The sequence below is a fragment of the Anomaloglossus baeobatrachus genome, chromosome 12 (assembly GCF_048569485.1).
Source record: "Anomaloglossus baeobatrachus isolate aAnoBae1 chromosome 12, aAnoBae1.hap1, whole genome shotgun sequence".
NCBI classification, from domain to species: Eukaryota; Metazoa; Chordata; class Amphibia; order Anura; family Aromobatidae; genus Anomaloglossus; species Anomaloglossus baeobatrachus.
Genome location: NC_134364.1, coordinates 25683791 through 25708928, shown reverse-complemented (window position 1 = coordinate 25708928; position 25138 = coordinate 25683791). Strand labels below are relative to the sequence as shown.

General features: G+C 47.6%; 1 protein-coding gene across 1 annotated transcript in view; it reads right to left on the bottom strand.

Moving 5' to 3' along the window:
* Nucleotides 1–9670: 9670 nt before the first annotated feature.
* LOC142257967 (neuroendocrine protein 7B2-like) overlaps nt 9671–25138 on the bottom strand; it is a 229620-nt gene continuing 214152 nt past the window's right edge. Inside the window, exons 5-6 of the mRNA XM_075330308.1 lie at nt 24390–24443; nt 9671–10157 (exon numbers count right to left, since the gene is read on the bottom strand). Of these exons, the coding sequence (XP_075186423.1) occupies nt 10068–10157; nt 24390–24443 (144 nt within the window). The 3' untranslated portion in view covers nt 9671–10067. The remainder of the gene's footprint in view (nt 10158–24389; nt 24444–25138) is intronic.

The following is a 25138-nucleotide window of genomic DNA, read 5'->3' as shown; positions in this document are numbered from 1 at the left end:
GGTCCCCTCCTTGTCTCTGGAGCTCTTGGAACCCATTACTCTGCAACCCGAAGCTGCGGGGCTCTGTAATACTCTTCTCTTCCATGCCACATGACTACCGGTCCCAGGCTCTCAGTTCCTTCCCGGCTAGCCACCTCTCCCTTTCCATGTCTCTGCCAGCTAATGGATCGGGAACTTCCTAACTGGCATCTTCCTCAGCTTAGGGCCCTAGTCATCCACTCGCCCAGTCCCTGGTAAGGAAAGGGTGTATAACCAGTCTGGACCCGGTGATACCTCTGCTCCACTTGATGAGAGCGTTCTTAGAGAGCTGATCACTGCATGTTTTCTCTCTGCTTCCCCAAGGCGTTCTGACTAAAATGAAAGTAACTGTCCCTTTTGTAACTTCCCCCTGCACGTGCCCCCACATCAGGAATGTCCTCTCTGCCATTCTGTGTGAGGCTGTGTGAGAAAAAACGAAACTTACTAGGCTAACCTCTGCCTGTCTGGATGGCTATTATAAGATACATAAGAAAACATATATAAAATACAATACCCTGTAGCACCCAGTCTCAGGGGCGCTACATTCCACCAGAGCGAAACGCAGCACTCCTGGGCTGCAAAAGAAAATTACACCGCAATTTTTTTTATAGTTCAACAAATAACACGTCCCTTCTACCGGGACCCAATAAAGGAAAGGAAGAAGCAAGAGAAAAAAAGAGGAAGGAGAAGAAAAGAAAGGAAAAAGAAACTGTCTGGACGGATATTATAAGATACATAAGAATACATATATAAAATACAATACCCTGTAGCACCCAGTCTCAGGGGCGCTACACCTCCCTCTTCTCCGCACCTGTGAGCGATCGCAAGATCGTATGATGGCATCATAGTCACATGACCCTCAGCTGACGATCGCAGCAGAGGGTCATTAGCATATCCCTTCCGATGCTCTTGCATTGAAAGCTATGTGTGTGCAAGTGGAACTGTACCCAAAAGGTGTGTATATACTGACAGACCCCAGGACATTTCGATTGCACACAGGTACAATTCCTTTCCATTAGCATGTGAATTATGAAGTTAATTGCTTGCACCAGAAATGTTTAGGGGTGAATACATATACACATGGAAATTTGTCTTTATTTTATCCCATAAATTTAATGTTTGCCTATATTTTTCTTACTTCACCAACTTAGACTATTTAGTGCTGACGCATCACACAAATTGGATTACATAAATATTTAACCACAGGTAACAAAATAGGTAAGCCAAGAAGGTGAATACTTTCGTAAACCACTGTATAAGGAGTTGATTTGCAGATAAATAACATTACAATGCTGCTCTGCTGCACTTTCAGTAAGGCAGTCACCAGGAGAAAATTAACTTATTTCCTACTGGGAGCTGCCGGTATAAGGTCAAGTGGGCATGGAGCGGCTGGAGTCACCATTCACAGCACTGCTTTGACTGGCAGAATAAGGCTGCTTTCACACATCCGGTTTGAGCTGTGCGGCTCAATCCGGCTGTGAAACCTATGCAACGAATGCGGTGAAAATACTGCATCCTTTGCATAAGTTTTTTACATGCGGCCCATCCGGTTTTTGCCACTTGCGGCATGCTACTGAGCATGCGCAGTGCACAAAACCGCATGCGGCGGCCGGATACGTTTTTGCCGCATCGCGCCGCATCCGGTGTCCATAGGCATGCATTGAAAAATGTGCTGCATCGGCCGGATGCGGCGTGATGCGGTTTGTTTTTGCCGGAGCAAAAAACGTTGCAGGCATCGTTCCATCCGGCCGCGGCATCGGCTAAATCTGCCGCATGCGGCAAAAACCGGACCGAACGCAAGCCTATGCGGCACAATACGGCACTAATGTAAGTCTATGCAAAAAAAAAATGCAACCGGCGGAAAAAAAACCAGTTGCGGTTTTTCTGCAGAGCGCCGTATTGTGCCGCAGAGCAAAAACCGGATGTGTGAAAGTAGCCTAATGTGATCTGCACAGATGAGCTGCAGAATGAGCGGTTAGACAAAGTATCGGGGCATGATTACAGCCGCCACTCACAATATAGTGTCCAATCGCTCTGTCCATGCCTGTTTGACTGAAAGCCAGTGGTTCCCAGGAGGAAATATGTTAATTTTCTCCCAGTAGCTGCACTTTCAATAAGATGGCCTATCATTATTAGAATGTCTGTTAGCTGCAGATTAACCCCCTATATGTGCAGATAAATAGCGATTTCCAAGGTGACAAGTTCCCTTTAAATTCTGCTTTTTCATCCTGGGTCTGATAAGCTGACTCACGACTGTTTAACCATTACTGTGCCATTACACGTCACCCAATTTTCTCTGAAACACATAACTAAGGTATGTTGCAAAAAAGGAAATCTGCACTAAGGATTTCTAATGTTGTGCAGTCGTATAAAATGTGTTCTCATCGCTGATGGGAATCGTGGTTTGACTCACAGCTATTTACACACTCCCTTCCATTCATTAGGCATCTATGCACCCAGACACGCTGCAAATACTTCAGAACTGTAAACCAGGACCAGATTTCTTGAAACCCAGTACACAATTTACAGAGGAAGAAATATATTTCAACTTGAAACCACCAAAATAAGTCAACTTACCCTTTTCAATTTATACTAACCCTACAAAATGTTTTTGCTGCAAGCACTTAGGTTAAATCCCTGACAATATTTGTCATATTTTCCTTCAGTTTAGCCTTTGCAGAACATTTTTTTTTACTTATTTAAACATTGAATATATCTTCTGGCCTTTTGTCTTAAGCAAAAATTCTAGATTATATTAAATGTTCTTACGAAAAACATCTTCAAAATAACAAAAAAGTAATCTAATCTGTAAATGAGATAATATTTACACATTGTTGTCACTGATGTGTACCCAGGCAAAAATACAGCATTACAAGATATTTTAATTTCTGCATTTTTTTTTTTTAATTCTTCTTATTCAACTGGATATTTCATGTTTCAAAAATGGATGTTTTCTAGTATGACAATGAACTACGATTTCCCTTAAAGGGAACCTGTCAGGTGCACTATGCACCACTATGCACCACGAGCAATTCTGGGTGCATATTGCTAATCCCTGCCTAACCGTCCCTTCTCTTCTGAATGCGTAGCACTTCCGGTCATCTGCAGTAGACCTCTATGAAGGTGGGACGTGTACAACCGGCTTCATACTGTGCGTGACCTGAAGTGCAGGGCATTCAGAAGAGCGGCGTCAGTGGACACAGGTACGCCACCGCTGATGTTCCTGCATTGAATAGCGATGTAAGAGGGTCTAGGTCTCTGCCACTCCCCATAAGAAAATGTATTGTGTTATGTTTGACAAACAACTGTTATATTTGGTACAGCCACTAGATGGCCATGATGTAGTGATCACTTCCCTGGTACCTTCTGGGTAGGAAAGGGTTAATTTCAGGGAGGAGTGTAGTTTATAAAAAGGGCAAGTATAAGGAAGAGGCTAGGAGAGTCCCCAGTGAGAAGATAGATAAGTATCTGCAGCTGCAGTAGGCCCAGCAGGCAAGAACACAATTTGGCCGGACCTTCAGGGTCAAACTTTGATCCCGGACACACAGGGTCCTAGCTGTGGAGTGGACGGTTTGTAACTGCATCCCTAGGAGAGGGTTAAGTCCGTGCGGTCTGAGTGGCGTCCATTTCCCTGGAAGAGTACCCAAAGAACCCCCTCTAGAGACAGACTGTTAGTGTGACCCTAAAGAGAGGGTGGAAACTGAATGGGAGAGCAGAGGAGTGTTGTCGTAATAGGCCCCTTCTCTGCTCTGGCGAAAGCTAAATCCCAGTGGGTGGGATGAAGTGTGCTAAAAGGACTTTTTGAATCTGCTAACGTATAATGCCCTCCTTAGAAGAGATGAGGGGCTTAAGGCCCCGTTACACGCAACAACATCGCTAACGAGATCTCGCTGGCGTCATGGAATTCATGACGCACATCCGGCCTCGTTAGCGACGTTGTAGCGCGTGACACTTACGAGCGACCGCTAACGATCCCAAATACTCACCAAATCGTTGATTGTTGACACGTCGTCCATTTTCCAAATATCGTTGCTTGTTCTGGACGCAGGTTGTTCGTCGTTCCTGAGGCAGCACACATCGCTACGTGTGACACCCCGGGAACGACGAACAACAGCGTACCTGCTTCCTCCGGCAACGAGGTAGGAGTGACGTTAATGCTGCTGGTCTCCGCCCCTCCCCTTCTATTGGCAGGCCGCTGTGTGACACCACACGAACTGCCCCATTAAAAAAAGAGGTTGTTCGCCAGCCACAGTGACGTCGTTAGGAAGGTAAGTATGTGTGATGCGTACCTGTGATATTGTTCGCCACGGGCAGCGATTTGCCCGTGACGCACGCACGACGGGGGCAGGAGCGATCGCTAGCGATGTCGCAGCATGTAAAGCGGTCTTTAGAGTTCTTCAAAGAGACTCAAGTACCAGGGACGTGGTTAGCCTGTATATTGCAATCGTAACTGTTGCTATGGGAAACCTCATTGGGGGTAGATGCTGTGCCCGCTTAGAAGATTTGTGTGTGAATCTGCCAAGTAAAGTTCCAGTGACAAAAAGAAACCTGCACGTGTCTGAGTTAATGTGTCAACAAGCGAATGGACTTTTGTTGCTTATTTGCACTGGAGTGGCGACTGAGGCGCAAGAGGTTAATGTCGGGCTGCACTGCGGCCCAGAAGCCTCTACCATGATTACAATGGCTCCTGTTTGCCACCAACAGCATGTTAGCACGCCCCTCTGCTAAGAGGGTGTAATGAGCACCGGAACTAACACCCTTGCAACTACTCCCCTCGCTCATTAGCATATCATAAAGGATCTTTAGAAATACTTTTTCTAGAGATCTCTTTATCTATTCTAGTGTATACAGGGACGGTTAGGCAGGGATTAGCAATATACACCTAGAACTGCTCGTGGATCTGAGTGCATATTACACCCGACAGGTTCCCTTTAAAAGGAACATGTAATCAGAAAATGGACTTGTTTAAATTACATTTTTATGTACAAATGTGATCTTTAAAATGTTTTGATTATTTCTTTTTCATATCTATTATATGAACTTTAAATAGTGATGAGCGGGCACTACTATGCTCGAGTGCTCAGTACTCGTAACGATTAGTGATAAGCGAGCACTACCATGCTCGGGGGTTCGGTATCATAAGGATTAGTAATGAGCAAGCAACATATTCGGCTGCTTGGTACTCCTGATGACTAGTGATGAGTGGGCACTACCATGCTTGGTACTAGTTGCTAGTGATGAACGAGCACTACCATGCTCGGGTGCTTGTAATGAGTATTGGATGCTCAGACGGGTTCGACTCGTGTACCCAAGTATAATGGAAGTCAATGGGGGACACTAGCATTTTTCTGGAAGATTTACTACTCGAGGCGCACCCATCCCAGTATCCATCTGCTCGTTACAAGTACTGAGCACCAGAGCATGGTAGTGCCCACTCATCACTACTGTAGTTAGGAGTACTAAGCACCCGAGCATGGTAGTGCCCGCTTATCACTAGTTACGATTGCTAAGCACCCAAGCATGGGTGCTCATCACTAGTTACGAGTACCGAGCACCCGAGCATGGTAGTGCCCGCTCATCACTAGTTACGAGTACCGAGCACCCGAGCATGGTAGTGCCCGCTCATCACTAGTTACAAGTACTGAGCACCCGAGCATGGTAGTGCCCGCTCATCACTAGTTACGAGTACCGAGCACCCGAGCATGGTAGTGCCCGCTCATCACTAGTTACGAGTACCGAGCACCCGAGCATGGTAGTGCCCGCTCATCACTAGTTACAAGTACTGAGCACCCGAGCATGGTAGTGCCCGCTCATCACTAGTTACGAGTACCGAGCACCCGAGCATGGTAGTGTCCGCTCATCACTAGTTACAAGTACTGAGCACCAGAGCATGATAGTGTTCACTCATCACTAGTTACGAGTACAGAGCACCCGAGCATGGTAGTGCCCGCTCATCACTAGTTACGAGTACTGAGCACCCGAGCATGGTAGTGCTCACTCATCACTAGTTACGAGTACCGAGCACCTGAGCATGGTAGTGCTCACGCATCACTAGTTACTAGTACAGAGCACCCGAGCATGGTAGTGCCCGCTCATCACTAGTTACTAGTACAGAGCACCTGAGCATGGTAGTGCTCACGCATCACTAGTTACTAGTACAGAGCACCTGAGCATGGTAGTGCTCACGCATCACTAGTTACTAGTACAGAGCACCTGAGCATGGTAGTGCCTGCTCATCACTAGTTACGAGTACCGAGCACCCGAGCATGGTAGTGCCCGCTCATCACTAGTTACAAGTACAGAGCACCCGAGCATGGTAGTGCCCGCTCATCACTAGTTACGAGTACTGAGCACCCGAGCATGGTAGTGCCCGCTCATCACTAGTTACCAGTACTGAGCACCCGAGCATGGTAGTGTCCGCTCATCACTACTGTAGTTAGGAGTACTAAGCACCCGAGCATGGTAGTGCCCGCTTATCACTAGTTACGATTGCTAAGCACCCAAGCATGGGTGCTCATCACTAGTTACGAGTACCGAGCACCCGAGCATGGTAGTGCCCGCTCATCACTAGTTACGAGTACCGAGCACCCGAGCATGGTAGTGCCCGCTCATCACTAGTTACAAGTACTGAGCACCCGAGCATGGTAGTGCCCGCTCATCACTAGTTACGAGTACCGAGCACCCGAGCATGGTAGTGTCCGCTCATCACTAGTTACAAGTACTGAGCACCAGAGCATGATAGTGTTCACTCATCACTAGTTACGAGTACAGAGCACCCGAGCATGGTAGTGCCCGCTCATCACTAGTTACGAGTACTGAGCACCCGAGCATGGTAGTGCTCACTCATCACTAGTTACGAGTACCGAGCACCTGAGCATGGTAGTGCTCACGCATCACTAGTTACTAGTACAGAGCACCCGAGCATGGTAGTGCCCGCTCATCACTAGTTACTAGTACAGAGCACCTGAGCATGGTAGTGCTCACGCATCACTAGTTACTAGTACAGAGCACCTGAGCATGGTAGTGCTCACGCATCACTAGTTACTAGTACAGAGCACCTGAGCATGGTAGTGCCTGCTCATCACTAGTTACGAGTACCGAGCACCCGAGCATGGTAGTGCCCGCTCATCACTAGTTACAAGTACAGAGCACCCGAGCATGGTAGTGCCCGCTCATCACTAGTTACGAGTACTGAGCACCCGAGCATGGTAGTGCCCGCTCATCACTAGTTACCAGTACTGAGCACCCGAGCATGGTAGTGTCCGCTCATCACTAGTTACCAGTACTGAGCACCCGAGCATGGTAGTGTCCGCTCATCACTACTGTAGTTAGGAGTACTAAGCACCCGAGCATGGTAGTGCCCGCTTATCACTAGTTACGATTGCTAAGCACCCAAGCATGGGTGCTCATCACTAGTTACGAGTACCGAGCACCCGAGCATGGTAGTGCCCGCTCATCACTAGTTACAAGTACTGAGCACCCGAGCATGGTAGTGCCCGCTCATCACTAGTTACCAGTACTGAGCACCCGAGCATGGTAGTGCTCACTCATCACTAGTTACAAGTACTGAGCACCAGAGCATGATAGTGTTCACTCATCACTAGTTACGAGTACAGAGCACCCGAGCATGGTAGTGCCCGCTCATCACTAGTTACGAGTACTGAGCACCCGAGCATGGTAGTGCCTGCTCATCACTAGTTACGAGTACCGAGCACCCGAGCATGGTAGTGCCCGCTCATCACTAGTTACAAGTACAGAGCACCCGAGCATGGTAGTGCCCGCTCATCACTAGTTACCAGTACTGAGCACCCGAGCATGGTAGTGTCCGCTCATCACTAGTTACCAGTACTGAGCACCCGAGCATGGTAGTGTCCGCTTATCACTAGTTACCAGTACTGAGCACCCGAGCATGGTAGTGCCCGCTCATCACTAGTTACGAGTACTGAGCACCTGAGCATGGTAGTGCCGCTCATCACTAGTTACCAGTACTGAGCACCCGAGCATGGTAGTGTCCGCTCATCACTAGTTACGAGTACTGAGCACCTGAGCATGGTAGTGTCCGCTCATCACTAGTTACGAGTACTGAGCACCTGAGCATGGTAGTGCCGCTCATCACTAGTTACGAGTACTGAGCACCCGAGCATGGTAGTGCCCGCTCATCACTAGTTACGAGTACTGAGCACCTGAGCATGGTAGTGCCCGCTCATCACTAGTTACGAGTACTGAGCACCTGAGCATGGTAGTGCCAGCTCATCACTAGTTACAAGTACTGAGCACCTGAGCATGGTAGTGCCCGCTCATCACTAGTTACCAGTACTGAGCACCCGAGCATGGTAGTGCCCGCTCATCACTAGTTATCAGTACAGAGCACCCGAGCATGGTAGTGCCCTCTCATCACTAGTTACGAGTGCAGAGCACCCGAGCATGGTAGTGCCCGCTCATCACTAGTTACGAGTACTGAGCACCTGAGCATGGTAGTGCCCGCTCATCACTAGTCACGAGTACTGAGCACCCGAGCATGGTAGTGCCCGCTCATCACTAGTTACGAGTACTGAGCACCTGAGCATGGTAGTCTCCGCTCATCACTAGTTACGAGTACTGAGCACCTGAGCATGGTAGTGCCCGCTCATCACTAGTTACGAGTATTGAGCACCCGAGCATGGTAGTGCCCGCTCATCACTAGTTACGAGTACTGAGCACCTGAGCATGGTAGTGCCCGCTCATCACTAGTTACGAGTACTGAGCACCCGAGCATGGTAGTGCCCGCTCATCACTAGTTACGAGTACTGAGCACCTGAGCATGGTAGTGCCCGCTCATCACTAAGTTCAATCAGTGATCCTTCTGTTCAGAGCAGAAAGAATTCTGGCAAAATCTCCATTAGGGCTCTTACACCACTGTATATCACCGCATACGTACTTTGATATCCTTGTAATTATACTAATCTTGAAAATCATTTTTACCACACAATGAAGATTGTTAAAACAAAAGCAATAAAATATAATGGAATTGTGTGGGGTTTTTCTCCATTTCACCACACTTGGAATTTTTTTTCTATTTTCCAGTATATTGTATGATAAACAATTCGACCCACAAAAGACCAGCCTTGATAAGGCTAAGTCGATGAAAAAATAAACGTTATGACTCTCGGATTAGAGTTGAGCGAGTAGTTAACTATTGGTACTCTATACTCATAACAAGTACTGTCTAATACTCGCGTATTCATTCCGAATAGCGTGTGCAATGCAAGTCAATGGGGAATACTCGCAATGTAACGAGTAACCCGAATGCATTACTATTCGCTGCTCGTACGAAATTCGGGTTACTCATTACTTTGCGAGTATTCCCCATTGACTTACATTGCACACGCTATTATTCGGAATGAATACGCGAGTATTACAGTGCTCGTTTTGAGTATAGAGTGTACCAATAGTTAGGTACTCGCTCAACTATCTCGGATGAAAGGAGAGGAAAAAATGAAAGCGCAAAAAAGCAAAAAGTCGCCCAGTTTTTAAGGGGTTAGTGGCAATTTTTATTCTACCACTTGAATTGCCACCATGAATTTGTATATTAATAGATAGAATATAATTCCTTACTCAGCTATATTAATGATGAACTTGTAATTAAAATGTTATTGGATATAAATCATGTACATTGTATATATGGGGAATAAAATCTTTATTGCAGTTATTACTAATTGACAGTACTAATCCCAGAAAGTAGTGCGTGATCTCTGCAGCCAGACACAGGAGATGGGGCCAAACCGGTAACTACAGCTTAACACTGACAATATTTGGCAGCAAGCAAATGGTTAAACTTCCCCAAAAGCATCACAAAAAATGCACACGAAAAAGATACCGTTCCTCTAATTTAACAGAAAGCAGAAGTCTATATTTTTTATTACCTATGACAACATAATGTTATAAATCCAGCTGTTTCCCATTCACAGGTCTATAAATAATAAACATGCTGCCAGTCAGTGGGGCTCTGGAGCAGCGGATAGGAAGCCGGGCCGGATCACAGAAGAGACGGCACACTCATTTGGTTTTGCTTATTCTTCCTCTTCACCGGAGAAATGCGGAACAGACTTCTTGGCTACAACGTTATCCAGCCTCTGTCCCTGTAGGTATGGATTCGCCATCTGTAAAAGGAAAAGGTGGGTGGTGAGAGGGAGGATGGCGACAAGTGAGGATAGTCAAGTCCAATGCCAAAAAAGTTGTGACGCTGTGTAAAATGCTAAAAAGAGAATGTAAGGATTTGAAAATCCCATACATATTTTATTCACAGCAGAACATAGAGCACAGATCAGATCATAATCATGAAAAAATTGGGGGGGGGGGGGGGAATTGTTAAGCCTGCTTTACATGTTACAATTTTGCATACGATATCATATGTGATCGTAACCGCCCCCATCGTATGTGCGGCATGTTCAATTTGTTGAAAGTGCCGCACAAACGATTAACCCCCGTCACACGTACTTACCCATCCATACGACCTCGCTGTGGGCGGCGAACGTCCACTTCCTGGAGTGAGAGGGACGTTCAACGTCACATCGACGTCACGCGGCAGCCGGCCAATAGAAGCGGAGGGGCGGAGATGAGCGGGACGTAAACATCCCGCCCACGCCCACCTCTTTCCTTCCGCATTGCCGGCTGGAGCCGCGGCAAGCAGGTAAGATCTGTTCAATGTTCCCGGGGTGTAACACACTGCGATGTGTGCTGCCTCGGGAACATTGAACAACCTGACGTGCAATTCATCAGGATTCAACGACGCGTATGCGATGAACGTTTTAACATTCAATCACAATCGCACGTAGCTGTCACACACTACAATGTACCTTACGATGCCGGATGTGCGTCACTTACGACGTGACCCCACCGACACATCGTAAGATATATTGTAGCGTGTAAAGCGGGCTTACGGCTGTGGTCATGTCTACCATTGTATAGTATCCCCTCTTCTTATTACAACAGTCTATAAATGTCTGAGAAGTAGAACAATTGTTGACGTTTTGGGAGAGTAATGTTGTCCCATTCTTGTCTGATGTAGGATTCTCGCTGCTCCTCATTTCAGGATCTTTGCCGAATGTTGTTGTTTCATAGCGTGCCAAAATGTTTCTATTGGTGAAAATTGTGGACAGAGGCGGTCGGTTGATGACAAGAAGTCTTCTGTGATGACATGGTGTTAGCATGGTGTTGGATTTTATTTAGCATCGTCTTGCTGAAATATGCAATGCCTTTCCTGAAATAGACATTGTCTGGAATGAGCACATGTTGTTCTAAAACCTCTATATAATGCTCCACATTGTTAGCGCCATTCATGAGGTCCAATTTGGTCATGGCATAGGAACTAAAGCAGCCCCAAACATCAGAGATGCAGGAACTGTGCGCTGATAACAAGCTGGATGGTCCCAATCCTCTTGGATCCACGGGACAGAGAGTCTGTGGTTTCCATAAAGAGCTTCACATTTTGATTCATCTGACAAAAGAGCAGTTTTCCATTTTGCCACATGCCATTGTAAATGAGCTTTGACCCCAGAAAAGACAAACATTTCTAGATTGGGTTGATATATGATATACAACTTCTATGCATGAAAGAGCTTTAACTTGCACTTGTGGACTGCAAGGTAAACTGTGCACATAGACAATGATTTCTGCAAGTATGCCTGAGACCATGCAGTGATTTACATGACCAAATTATGTCTGTTATTAATGTAGTGCCGCCTCAGGACCCGTAAATCACGAGCATCCAATGCCGAATGTCAGCCTTGTCCCTTGTGAACATGGACTTATCCAGAATCTTTGGATTGTATTGATGATATTATTTACCATTCATGGTGGGATCATATGTTGTGAAATATTTTACTCAAAATTGTTCACAATTTTTAGATGGAGTTATTCAGATTGTTGAACATTTGACTATCTTTGCTTCTGAGAGACTCTGCCTCTCTAACATGCTCTATTTATACACAGCCATGTGACTTAGTTGAAAATTGACCCTAAAGCTGTTTTTTTAAGAGTTAAGGCTACTTTACACACTGCGATATCGGTCCCGATATCGCTAGTGTGGGTACCCGCCCCCATCTGTTGCGCGACACGGGCATATCGCTGCCCGTGCCGCACAACATCGCCCAGAGCCGTCACACATACTTACCTGTCCGGCGACGTCGCTGTGACGGGCGAACCGCCTCCTTTCTAAGGGGGCGGTCCATGCGGCGTCACAGCGACGTCACTGAAACGTCACTGAACCGCCGCCCAATCGCAGCGGAGGGGCGGAGATGAGCGGGACGTAACATCCCGCCCACCTCCTTCCTTCCGCATAGCGGCCGGGAGGCAGGTAGGGAGAGCTTCCTCGCTCCTGCGGCGTCACACGCAGCGATGTGTGCTGCCGCAGGAACGAGGAACAACCTCGTTACTGCTGAAGTAACGATAATTGGGAATGGACCCCCGTGTCGCCGATTAGCGATTTTTCACTGTTTTGCAACGATGCAAAATCGCTAATCGATGTCACACGCAACGGCATCGCTAATGCGGCCGGATGTGCGTCACGAATTCCGTGACCCCAACGACTCCACATTAGCGATGTCGTAGCGTGTAAAGCCCGCTTTACTCTTACTTTTCCAGCCTTTTGTTAATCCTGTCTGTTGTGAATGTCAGTTATGCTTTGGCTGCTGTGAGGCTCCCTCTTGTGGCTAGGAATGGTTTGACAGACACCAGGTGTTCTTGAGCAATGGGCGTTTCCATTGCTATCTCTGCCTATTTAAGCCTTAAGGCCCCGTCACACACACAGCTAAATCTTTGGCAGATCTGTGGTTGCAGTGAAATCATGGACATATTGTTCCATTTGCACACAGCCACACACCTGGCACTGATTGTCCACAATTTCACTGCAACCACAGATCTGCTGCAGATTTATCTCTGTGTGTGACAGGGCCTTTAGTCTCCTGGCTGTCTGTGCCGTTTATTATTTGTTCTGTGCTTCACTAGCCTTTTCATCTTGCTCCAGACCACATCTACCCCAGATAAGTGCTTGGTTCTTTCTTATGTTGTTTTTGTTCTTTTGTTCTTATTTGGGTTGTCAATTATTGTGGTTATTGTCAGTTTATTTGGATGCAGGAATCTTCCCTCTCTGTTCCTTTGCTGGGAAGCTCCCTGCAGCTATGTTTGGAGTTTTTGCTCCTATAAGTCCATGTGTTTGTTGCTTCTTTAATTTATAATTGTTCCTGTTTTCTGTTCATTGGTTTGACAAGAACGCCTGATATAGGACGGAGTGCAGATTGTGCAATCTGAGGACCTTTTTGTACTATCAGGTATTTGGGTTTTTGTAGGGTTTTTCTCTGGCCACCATCAGCCCCTTTCCTATCCTTTCCTATTTAGTTAGTGGGGCCTCACCTTTGCTAATCCTATCATCTATCTGTGTATTGTGTTTTCCTATATCACCGTAGTGTTTGAATGTGGGGAGCTTGCTATACCTTTGGCGGTGAATTTCTGAGGCAGAGAGTTATTCACCGTTCCTTCCTTTAGGATAGCTAGTTCTCCGGCTGGGTTCGCGGTGCATAGGATGATAGTTCACCCCTCAGCTACTTCTAGTGTTGATGGTTAGTAAGGGGATGGCGGTCAGATTAGTTGCCAATGCTCTTGTCACCTTTTTTGCCAATGATACATTGTGATCTTCCATGGTTCCGGATCATAACACCTGTCAACATTTTTGAGATGTTTTGCTGCCATCAATCTCTAAATGAGTTATTTTTAAATCAAATGGACAAATGTCTAACTTTAAGTTTCCGATCTGTTCTATGTTCTGTTGTGAAAAAATATTGCGATAGGAGAGTTCCAGATTCAGAAGCACTATGCTTTTCGATACAGTAAAAAATTACGCTAGCATTAAAGGCCATTTCAGGCATAACGTTGAGCCATTCCTGGCTATAGATGCACGTAGTGAATATATTGGGAGCATTTCCCAGCATATATTTAGAATGCGCACAACAAGCAGAATGCATTGTAATACAAATTAAACATAATACTACATGAAAAAAGTTGCTTTCTCCACTCATAGGCCACTGCTGCTCATTCCCCTGCCTACCGAATTCACTGACATGCTGATAAAAATCCATTTTGGTTAAAACAAAAATTGGACCGGCAGCTCACTAAGGTGTCAGATTCCAGCTGCCTATTGACATCTATAGAGGAGAATAGGAGGAGAAGGAAAAGCAGAATGAGCTCTTTCCTGCTTCAAATGTTGGGCTATGTGCCCACGCTGCGGAAAATGCGTGGATTTTGCCGCGGATTTCTCGCGGAAAAGCCGCGGATTTCCCGAAAATCTGCAGCACAGGTACTTCCCAGCCATTTCTATGGCATTTTGGAAATGCTGTGCCCATGCTGCGGATTTTTCCACAGCGGATTTCGTGCGGATTTTGGTCCGGAAAAATCTGCAACATGTCAATTATTGTTGCGGATTTTCATCCAAATTTTGGCTTTAAAATTGGGGGGAAAAAAAAAAAAATCTGCACCAAAATCCACATCAAATCCGCGGCAATTCTGCGGTAAATCCGCGGCAAATCCGCACCTTTGAAAAAAATCAGTGCAGAGCTTGCTCAGTAATGACAGCAGGAAGGTATCACATTGTTAGGCCCGTTTTACACGTCAGTGAAAAACACTGACGTTCTTCACTGACGTGTAAAACACGCACATGCTGCCCCCCCCTCATTCACGGCACACGTGGGTTGTCCAGTCCATGTGCAATCCGTGATCCGTGATTGCATATGGACATTACTCACCTGCCTTCGCTCCTGCTGTCCATGGTGCTGAACTCCTTGGTTCTGCAGCGTTCGCCCACCGCTCTCTGCAGCTACTTCCGGGTCGGCTGTTCCTGCTTTCATGAATATTCATGAGCCGGGCAGGAGCTGCAGAGAGCGGAGGCTGCACAGCGAATCGCTGGAAAGGTGAGTTGAAAATGTTTATTATTTGATATGTCAGTGTTTTTCTGGTACGTGTTTCACGGATCACACCATAGTGTGGTCCATGGGTCATCAGTGATGCCAGAAAAAAAACTAACTTGTCTCCGTGCAGAATCACAGACACGGGTGCATGCTGCACGGAGACACGTTCAGTGAAAAATCACTGATGTGTGAGCAGACCCATTGATTATAACGTGTCTGCGTATGTCAGTGATTCTGGTACGTATAAAAAAAGGAACATACATACCAAAATCACTGACGTGTGAAGGGGGCCTTAGGCAAACGATTTTGGATGATGGCCTGGTATAAAGAAGGGAAGCAAAAAATCCATTTCTCTACAAGAAAACATCTAGGACAGACTGACATTCTGCAACAAGTGCAGGAAAAGGACTGTAGAGGACTAGGGTAAAATGATTTCGCCTTCAGGCTGTTTGGGACATCTGGAAGAAGGATTGTCCGGAGAAGAGAAGATGAGCCCTACCACGAGTCCTGTGTCTGCCAACAGTAAAGCATCCTGAGACCATTCATGTTTGGGGGCTTTTTATCCACTCACAATTCTGCCTAAATAACACTGCCACAAATAAAGTATGATATCTAAACATTCTCCAAGTGCATCTTCTCCCAATAATCGAGAAGCAATTTGGTGATTTGGTGGGATATGAACCCAGTGCTAACCACTGAGCTACCGTGCTGCCCATTTATATTTTGGGTCAATGGCCTGGAAGTTCTGCAGACCTCAATCCTATTGACAACCTGTGGTATTCCTCAAAAAGCGAATGGACAAACAAACAAAATAAATAAGTTGTAATATTGTCCAAGCACGGATTATACAACAGGTTGCAAACAGTCACGATTTGGCCGAGAAGTTGATATACAGCTGTCAAGGTGAATTGCAGAAGTCTTGAAAAATTAGGGTCAACATTATAAATATTGAGCGATTATAAAAACTTGATGTATTTGTCAACAAAAAGTGTAATAACTTATGAAATGTTTATTAAGGCATCTCCACAAGATGCACCTTTTTATCAAGGCTAAAAAGTTTACAGGACCATAAAGAAGGGAATTTTGTTACTTACCGTAAATTCCTTTTCTTCTAGCTCCTATTGGGAGACCCAGACGATTGGGTGTATAGCTACTGCCTCCGGAGGCCACACAAAGCATTACACTAAAAAGTGTAAGGCCCCTCCCCTTCTGGCTATACACCCCCGTGGGATCACTGGCTCACCAGTTTTAGTGCAAAAGCAAGAAGGAGGAAAGCCAATAACTGGTTTAAACAAATTCACTCCGAAGTAACATCGGAGAACTGAAAACCATTCAACATGAACAACATGTGAACCCGAAAAACCAACCAAAAATCCCGAAGGACAACAGGGCGGGTGCTGGGTCTCCCAATAGGAGCTAGAAGAAAAGGAATTTACGGTAAGTAACAAAATTCCCTTCTTCTTCGGCGCTCCATTGGGAGACCCAGACGATTGGGACGTCCAAAAGCTGTCCCTGGGTGGGTAAAGAAATACCTCATGTTAGAGCTGCAAAGACAGCCCTACCCTACGGGGAGGCAACTGCCGCCTGCAGGACTCTACTACCTAGGCTGGCGTCCGCCGAAGCATAGGTATGCACCTGATAATGTTTGGTGAAAGTGTGCAGACTCGACCAGGTAGCTGCCTGGCACACCTGTTGAGCCGTAGCCTGGTGTCGTAATGCCCAGGACGCACCCATGGCTCTGGTAGAATGGGCCTTCAGCCCTGATGGAACCGGAAGCCCAGCAGAACGGTAGGCTCCAAGAATTGGTTCCTTGATCCATCGAGCCAGGGTGGCTTTGGAAGCCTGCGACCCTTTGCGCTGACCAGCGACAAGTATAAAGAGTGCATCCGAGCGGCGCAGGGGCGCCGTGCGGGAAAGTAGATTCTGAGCGCTCTCATCAGATCCAACAAATGCACATCCAATTCATATCGATGAACTGGATGCGGACAAAAGGAAGGTAAGGAGATATCCTGACTGAGATGAAAGGAGGATACCACCTTAGGGAGAAACCCCGGAATCAGGCGCAGCACTACCTTGTCTTGGTGAAACACCAGGAAAGGAGCTTTGGATGACTGCACTGCTAGCTCGGACACTCTCTGAAGAGACGTGACCGTTACCAAAAAGGCCACTTTCTGTGACAGTCGAGAAAGTGAAAAAAACATCCCTCAGAGGCCCTAAGGGCGGCTCCTGGAGAGCAATTAGTACCCTGTGCAGATCCCATGGGTCTAACGGCCTCTTGTACGGAGGGACAATGTGACCAACCCCCTGCAGGAACGTGCGTACCTGAGGAAGTCGTACTATGCGATTCTGAAAGAATACAGACAGCGCTGGGACTCGTCCGTTGAGGGAGCCGAGCGACAAACCTTTTCCCAAACCAGCTTGCAGGAAGGAAGGAAAAGTAGGCAATGCAAATGTCCAGGGAGACACTCCCTGAGCAGAGCGCTAAGAGAAGAATATCTTCCACGTCTTGTGGTAGATCTTGGCAGATGTCAGCTGCCTAGCCCGTCTCATGGTGGCAATGACGACTTGAGATAATCCTGAAGACGCTAGGATCTCGGACTCGATGGCCACACAGTCAGGATCAGGGCCGTAGAATTCCGTGGAAAAAACGGCCCTTGGGACAGTAAGTCTGGCCGGTCTGAGGGTGCCCACGGTTGGCCGACCGTGAGATGCCACAGATCCGGGAACCACGACCTCCTCGGCCAGTCTGGGATAACGAGGATGGCGCGGCGGCAAGCGGAGCTAAGCTCGCGTAACACTCTGGGCAACAGTGCCAGAGGTAGAACACATAGGGTAGCTGGAACTGCGACCAATCCTGAACTAGGGCGCCTGCCGCCAGAGCACTTTGCTCGTGAGACCGCGCCATGAAATTCGGGACCTTGTTGTTATGCCGAGACGCCATTAGGTCGACGTCCGGCATCCCCCAGCGGCTACAGATTTCCTGACACCATTCTGGGTGCAGAAAACTATTCCCCTGCGTCCATACCCAGGCGACTGAGGAAGTCTGCTTCCCAATTTCCTACGCCCGGGATGTGAACTGCGGATATGGTGGATGCTCTGTCCCCCACCCACATCAGAATCCGCCGGATTGCCTGGTAGGCTTGGCGATGCGTGTTCCGCCTTGGTGGGCGATGTCTGCCACCGCTGTGGAATTGTCCGACTGAATTCGGATCTGTTTTCCTTCCAGCCACTGCTGGAAGGCTTGCAGGGCAAGATACACTGCCCAGATTTCCAGAACATTGATCTGAAGGATGGACTCCTTGACCGTCTGAGAAGGGAAACGTTCCTGTCTAGGGACGTCGACTCCCCAACCCATTGGCAAAGCATGTCCCATTGAAGTGGACGCAGATGAAACTGCGCGAAAGTGACTGCCTCTGCATGAGACGTCTTAAGGGGTGTGACTGGCCTTGAAGGAGAGACTGCACCCCCGTCTGTAGTGAACGCTGCTTGTCCAGCGGAAGCTTCACTATCGCTGAGAGAGTGTGAAACTCCATGCCCAGATATGTCGGCGATTGGGTCGGTGCCCGATGAAACCTTGAAAAGTTGATGATCCACCCGAAACTCTGGAGAGTCTCCAGCGCCACGTTCAGGCTGTGTTGGCATGCCTCTTGAGAGGGTGCCTTGACAAGTGGATCGTCCTAGTAAGGATCACAGAGTGACCCTGAGAGTGCAGGACTGCTCCCACTGCTGCTCTGAACTTGGTGAAAACCCGTAGGGCTGTCGCCAGACCGAAGGGCAGGGCTACGCACTGAAGATGCCCGTCTTCAATAACGAAAACGTAGCAAACGCTGGTGCTCTGGAGCAATCGGCACGTGGGGATAAGCATCCTGATGTCTATTGATGCTAGGAAACCTCCTTGCGACATTGAGGCAATGACGGAGCGGAGGGTTACATCCGGAACCGCCTGGCCTTCACGTGCTTGTGAGCAGTGTTAGGTCCAGAACGGAACGGAAAGAGCCACCCCTTTTTTGGCACCCCAATCAGATTGGAGGAAAAAACCGTGTCTTGTTCCTGAAGAGGAACAGGGATTACCACTTCTTCTGCCTGCAGAAGAGCATCGGCTCGGTAGGGGGAGGGGGGGGGGGGGGAAGTGCTGAAGAATCGCGTCGGAGGACGAGAACAGAGCTCTATCCTGTACACGTGAGACAAAATGTCTCTCACCCACCGGTCTGTGACCTGTGGCAGCGAAATGTCCCCAAGCGGGAGATTCTGCCACCAACCGCGGATGCGGAGAGAGAGAGCTGACAGTAATGAGGAGACCGCCTTGGTAGCGGTTCCTCCTGCTGCCTTCCTTGGGCGTGATTGAGCCCGGCCGGAATCTGAGCCCCTCTGAGCCTTTTGAGCCCTTTTGGACGAGGACAATTGGGACCTGCCCGAGCCTGGGAAGGACCAACCTCGACTGTCCCTCCAGGACAGCATTACTAGGGTAAGTCGCAATGCAGGCATTGCGAGGTTAAGGACACCACCTGCGGCACAGATGTACATGTGCTCAAGACCAGCTGCGCAAGCCCAGCTGAAATAGGTTAGAGTGCCCATACGGCTGCGAGTGCCGGAGCAACCGACACGCTGATAGCTTCACAGACAGATTTCAACCAGAGGTCCATCTGTCTGTCAATGGCATCTTTAAGTGAAATCCCATCTTCACTGCAACTATGGATCTAGCCGCAAGCCTGGAGATTGGGGGATCCACCTTTGGACCCTGGGTCTAGCGCTTTACCACGTCAGGCGAAAGGGATAACGTGTATCCTTAAAACGTTTGGAGAAAACGCTTATCTGGTAAGCGTGGTGTTTCTGAACTGCTTCTCTGAAGTCAGCGCCAGAAAAAATGCAATATACGCATGAGTACTGAAAAAGGATTTCTCCTGCTGTGAAGCGGACTCCTCCAATGGGGGAGCTGAGGGAGAAATATCCAACATTCCATTGATGGACGCTATAAGATCCTTCACTATGGCGTCACCATCCGGTGTATCCGGATTGAGAGCGGTGTCAGAACCAAAGCCCTGATCAGCTACGTCTGCCTCATCATACAGAGAGTCCTCCTGCTGGGACCTTGACCAGTGATGAAGCCGAGCGCCGCACCCAGCGAGCTAGCTTAGGCTGTCTGGGACTGCCGTCCGTGTCAGAGCCTTCACCCTGGAATGCCTGGGACCCCCCCGGAGCACTGATTACGTTCCAAATGAGGGTGGCCAGGGAGCATTAATCAAGATTGCCCATGGCCTGTCTGGACTGCAAAGTCTCTATCCCATGACAATCCATCAGCCAAAACTGCAACTCCGTCCCTGTCCCTGGACAGGGTTCACGGATGGTTCCTTTGGCCACCTCTAGGAGAGACCCCGGCTGACCAAGTGCTACAGGGGAGCTTGCACACAATGGGGGTCAGTGGAACCTGCCGGTGGAACAGTATCACATGCAGGAAAAACAGCATAGGAAGCCTTGTTGCTTTTTTGCCGCTGTATTCAATCCATCTATGCAATGTATAGCATACAAGCATAAACACTTCAGCACATGCAATACAAGCAGCATAGAAAGCCTGTGCCTTGGCACCCTTGCTTTTTTGCTGCTGTTGTCCAGCCATCTAGGAGCATATTGCCAAGAGTAGCGACCGTACAGTGCAATGTATAACATACAAGCATAAGTACAAATGAACACTGCAGCACATGTAATACAAGCAGCCTAGAAAGACCTGTGCCTTAGCACCCTTGCTTTCTCGCTGCTGTTATCTCGCCATCTAGGAGGGCATATAGCCAATAGTAGCGACAGTACAGTGCAATGTATAGCATACAAGCATAAGTACAAATGAACACTTCAGCACATGCAATACAAGCAGCCTAGAAAACCTGTGCCTTAGCACCCTTGCTTTTCTGCTGCTGTTATCTCGCCATCTAGGAGGGCATATAGCCAAAGATAGCGACCTACAGTGCAGTGTATAGTATACAAGCATCAAATACAAATGGACACTGCGGTATTAGTGGGGTCAGCACTTCAGGTGCTGCTTACCGCCCGCCTATAACGCGGGTATGTGGTCGCCAGAGCCCTGTGTTGGTTGCCCAGAGCATGTCTCCGTTCCCCAGCTCGGACTGCGTGCAGGAATGGCTGCCGGCGTCCTTCTCCAGCTCGTGTGACGAGGGGCGGGCCGTGGGCGTGCCCCAGACAAGAGCGGGAAACTGGCGTCCCACTGTGTCCAGTGAAGGGGGCTAGAGAATGCAAAGCAGACTCCAGCCCTCTGTGCTGACTGTCTATACAGCGTCCCGCCTCTCCCCTGACTGGCAGGGCTGGAGGCGGGAACGAAACGAAAACTAGGCCGCAAAGCCGGGGACTCGAGTAATAAGCGCGGCCGTCCATGTGCACGGCCCGCGCGAAAGTCCCCGGCGCACCACAAGTCCCAGCCGCGCCACAATGTAAAAAACACCCAGCAGCGGCCGGCGCGGCAGTTCCCAATACATAAATTCACTCAGCTAAGCTGCAGTGAATAATAGCACGAGCGCACCGTGCTGTTACCCCCGGCGCACTAACACTCCCAGCAATGCTGGTGTGTGTGTGCGCGCTTGCCCGGGGACACAGAGTACCTTAATGTAGCAGGGCCTGTCCCTGACGATACTCCGCTCCATATCCAGCAGGTTCTCTGGGTCTGTGGATGGAGCCCGGTCTCAGTGCCTGGAGACCTGTAAGATCCCACTTCCTCAGAGCCCCTCAGGGGGATGGGGAAGGAAAACAGCATGTGGGCTCCAGCCTCTGTACCCGCAATGGGTACCTCAACCTTACAAACCACAAGTGGGGTAAGAAGGGAGCATGCTGGGGGCCCTATATGGGCCCTCTTTTCTTCCATCCGACATAGTCAGCAGCTACTGCTGACTAAACAGTGGAGCTATGCGTGGATGTCTGACCTCCTTCGCACAAAGCAGAAAACTGGTGAGCCAGTGATCCCACTGGGGGTGTATAGCCAGAAGGGGAGGGGCCTTACACTTTTTAGTGTAATGCTTTGTGTGGCCTCCGGAGGCAGTAGCTATACACCCAATCGTCTGGGTCTCCCAATGGAGCGCCGAAGAAAATGAATTACTGTATATACTCATGCATAAGCCAACTTTTTCAGCCCATTTTTATGCTGAAAAAGCCTCCCCCTCAGCTTATATCGAGTGATGGTCTTACTTCTGGATTAAATCCATCTTTTCCCCCAAAAAAGTGGGGGGGGGTCACGACTTATAATCTGGATAAAGCTTACTGAGTTAGTGCGGAGCAGTCACAGGACGGAGGACCGGCGATACTGTGGCTCGACGGTGTTGCGGCAGTGTCAGCGCTCAGGTTGGTCGGCAATACTGGTGGCTCAGTTGTGTTGTGGTGGGTACCATTGAGCCTGCCGGCTGGCTGCATATTCAGTTGAGACCGCCGGCGGTTAATGCGATAGACTTCAAGAAAAAGGCCGCAGAAGCGGCGCATGTGTAGATTGAGATCTTGGCTATCTGAGATCTCAATCTGTGCTCGTGCCACTGCTGTGGCCATTTTCTTAAAGTCCATCATGTCAACAGCCTCCGCCGCTCACCACAACACCCCTGAGCTCGCAGTATCACCAACCCTCCTGAGCCGCGACACTCCCCGAGCCCGAAGTATTATCGACCTACTTGTCCAGTGACCATCCTGAGTTGAGGACACCCCATCCTCCGAACCCGCAGAATCGCCGACCCAGCTTCCTGAGCCGCTCTACAACCACCTCCATGCCGCCCTGGTGAGCTAATATATGACACACTACGATTATAAGACTGACCCCCATTTTAACATTAAAAAAAAATATTTTTTCCAATTTTCCTTTTTTAAATTTGGGGTGCATCTTATAATCCTAGGCTTATACTCGAGTCAATAGGTTTTCCCAGTTTTTCGTGGTAAAATTAGGGACGTCAGCTTAAGCGGGCTTTACACGGGCAAATCACTGCCCGTGGCGCACAACATCGCTAACACCCGTCACACGGACTTACCTGCCTAGTGATGTTGCTGTGGCCGGCGAACCGCCTCCTTTCTAAGGGAGCGGTTCGTGCGGCGTCACAGCGGCGTCACTAAGCTACCGCCCAATAGAAGCGGAGGGGTGGAGATGAGCGGGACAAACATCCCGCCTACCTCCTTCCTTCCTCATTGACGGCAGCCGCAGGTACGATGTTGTTCCTCGTTCCTGCGGTGTCACACGTAGCAATGTGTGCTGCCGTAGGAACGACGAACAATATCGTACCTGCAACAGCAACCATAATCGGGATAGGAATGACTGGACAACGATCAACGATATGGTGAGTATTTTTGATCGTTAACGGTCGTTCCTGCGGTGTCACACGCAACGACGTCGCTAACGAGGCCGGATGTGCGTCACGTGACCCCAGCGACATCTCGTTAGCGATGTCGTTTGCGTGTAAAGCCCGCTTTATACTCGGGTCGGCTTATACTTGAGTATATACAGTAGATTTCTGAAATCTCATGCGCAGGCTGCTTATATTTTCTTTGTGGATTTTAACCATTAATGTATTTTTTTCAAATCTGCTGCATGTCAATACTTTCAGCATTTTTCACCCATTCAAATGAATGGAAAAAAAAACAACAAAAAAACCCCAAAACATAAAAATGCATCACAAAATGTATATTGTACAGCCTTTTTTGTTTTGTCTTTAGTGCAGAAAAATCCTCCTTAACATGTGCACATACCCCTATTGTGTTTTGCATTATAGAGAAAAAGTCCAGCTCACCCAATGGAGACCGCTAAATATTTGATCGGTGCACGGAAGAGAAAACAGGATCCCTCTGCAGCAGGACGTAGTGTAGAAAATTATCCAGCATCCACATCAGTAGATTGATTTTTAACCAATTTTCCTTTATTCCAAACTTCATAAAAGCATAAAATTCTCCATCATGATGACGAACGCATCACAAGACGTGTAAGGTGGACGCGTTTCGGACAAAAAACTAGTCCTTAATAAGATTAAGGACGCGTTTCGGACAAAAAAAGAGTCCTTAATAAGATTAAGGACTAGTTTTGTGTCCGAAACGCGTCCACCTTACACGTCTTGTGATGCGTTCTTCATCATGATGGAGAATTTTATGCTTTTATGAAGTTTGGAATAAAGGAAAATTGATTTTTAACCAATCTACTGATCTGGATGCTGGATAATTTTCTACACTACGTCCTATTGTGTTTTGGTATATTAAAAAGATCTTTTATTATTTAAGCAGCAAACTTTGAGGAAATGTGAAAATTTTTGGCCAGAACAGTCAGACTAGCATTCTCTTATTAACCCATATAATGTGCAGAATTCCTTAAGCTGAACTCTCTCCATTGAAGCTTTTATGTCCCATTTCCCACAACTATACAAACAGAACACGTCAAATTAAATGTCAAATAATTGAAAAATCAAGAAGTATTACCCTCTTTTTCCTCTGGGAGGTGCCTTTCATCTTCTCATAAAGTAGTTTTTTATTCTGCACAAAGGATAAAAGCAGAAATTACGCTGCTGTCAATCACAGATTTTCTTTATAATGTGGGTACAAGGAACAGAAATGAGATAGCCGCTGTTTACCTGCACCGGATTAACTTCACTTACCCAAGAATTACAGCTCGAAACATCGTTTTTGATGCCGAAATACGAAATATGCTTAGATTTAAGTGCACGTCTTTCCCCTAAACATTTGCAGAAAATACCCGATAAAATTAAAGCATTTAGAATTATTAAAATAGTTTAATAGTGCCATTTAAGTAAAGGAATAAACGGCAGATCGGAATAGATGGGGTGTGGAGGAGGGCATTTTCTTTCATTATGTCGCTCTAGACTGATTGATCTGGAGCCAGTCTCCCTGATCTCATTGATTTGCTCTTTCTAATCTGAATCTAGTCGGAGATCTGTGGATACTTTCTATAATTTTAGATCATTAGAAAATGCTCACAACAATTTTCCCTTTAAGCATAAAGGGGTTTTGTTTGGCCTTGGGGATTCACATCTGTTTAATTCTCGCCGTCATGTCTGGGTTCAAAGATTATGCTGGAGAAATAAGGGCTTTTCCATATGTACAAAGTCTCGAAAATCGATAGAGGTTTTTTTTTTCCAAATGACAGCAAAATTATTTTATTTTTCTACATTTAGAGGAGTCAGTATTGTTCTACTGATAATTACATCCAG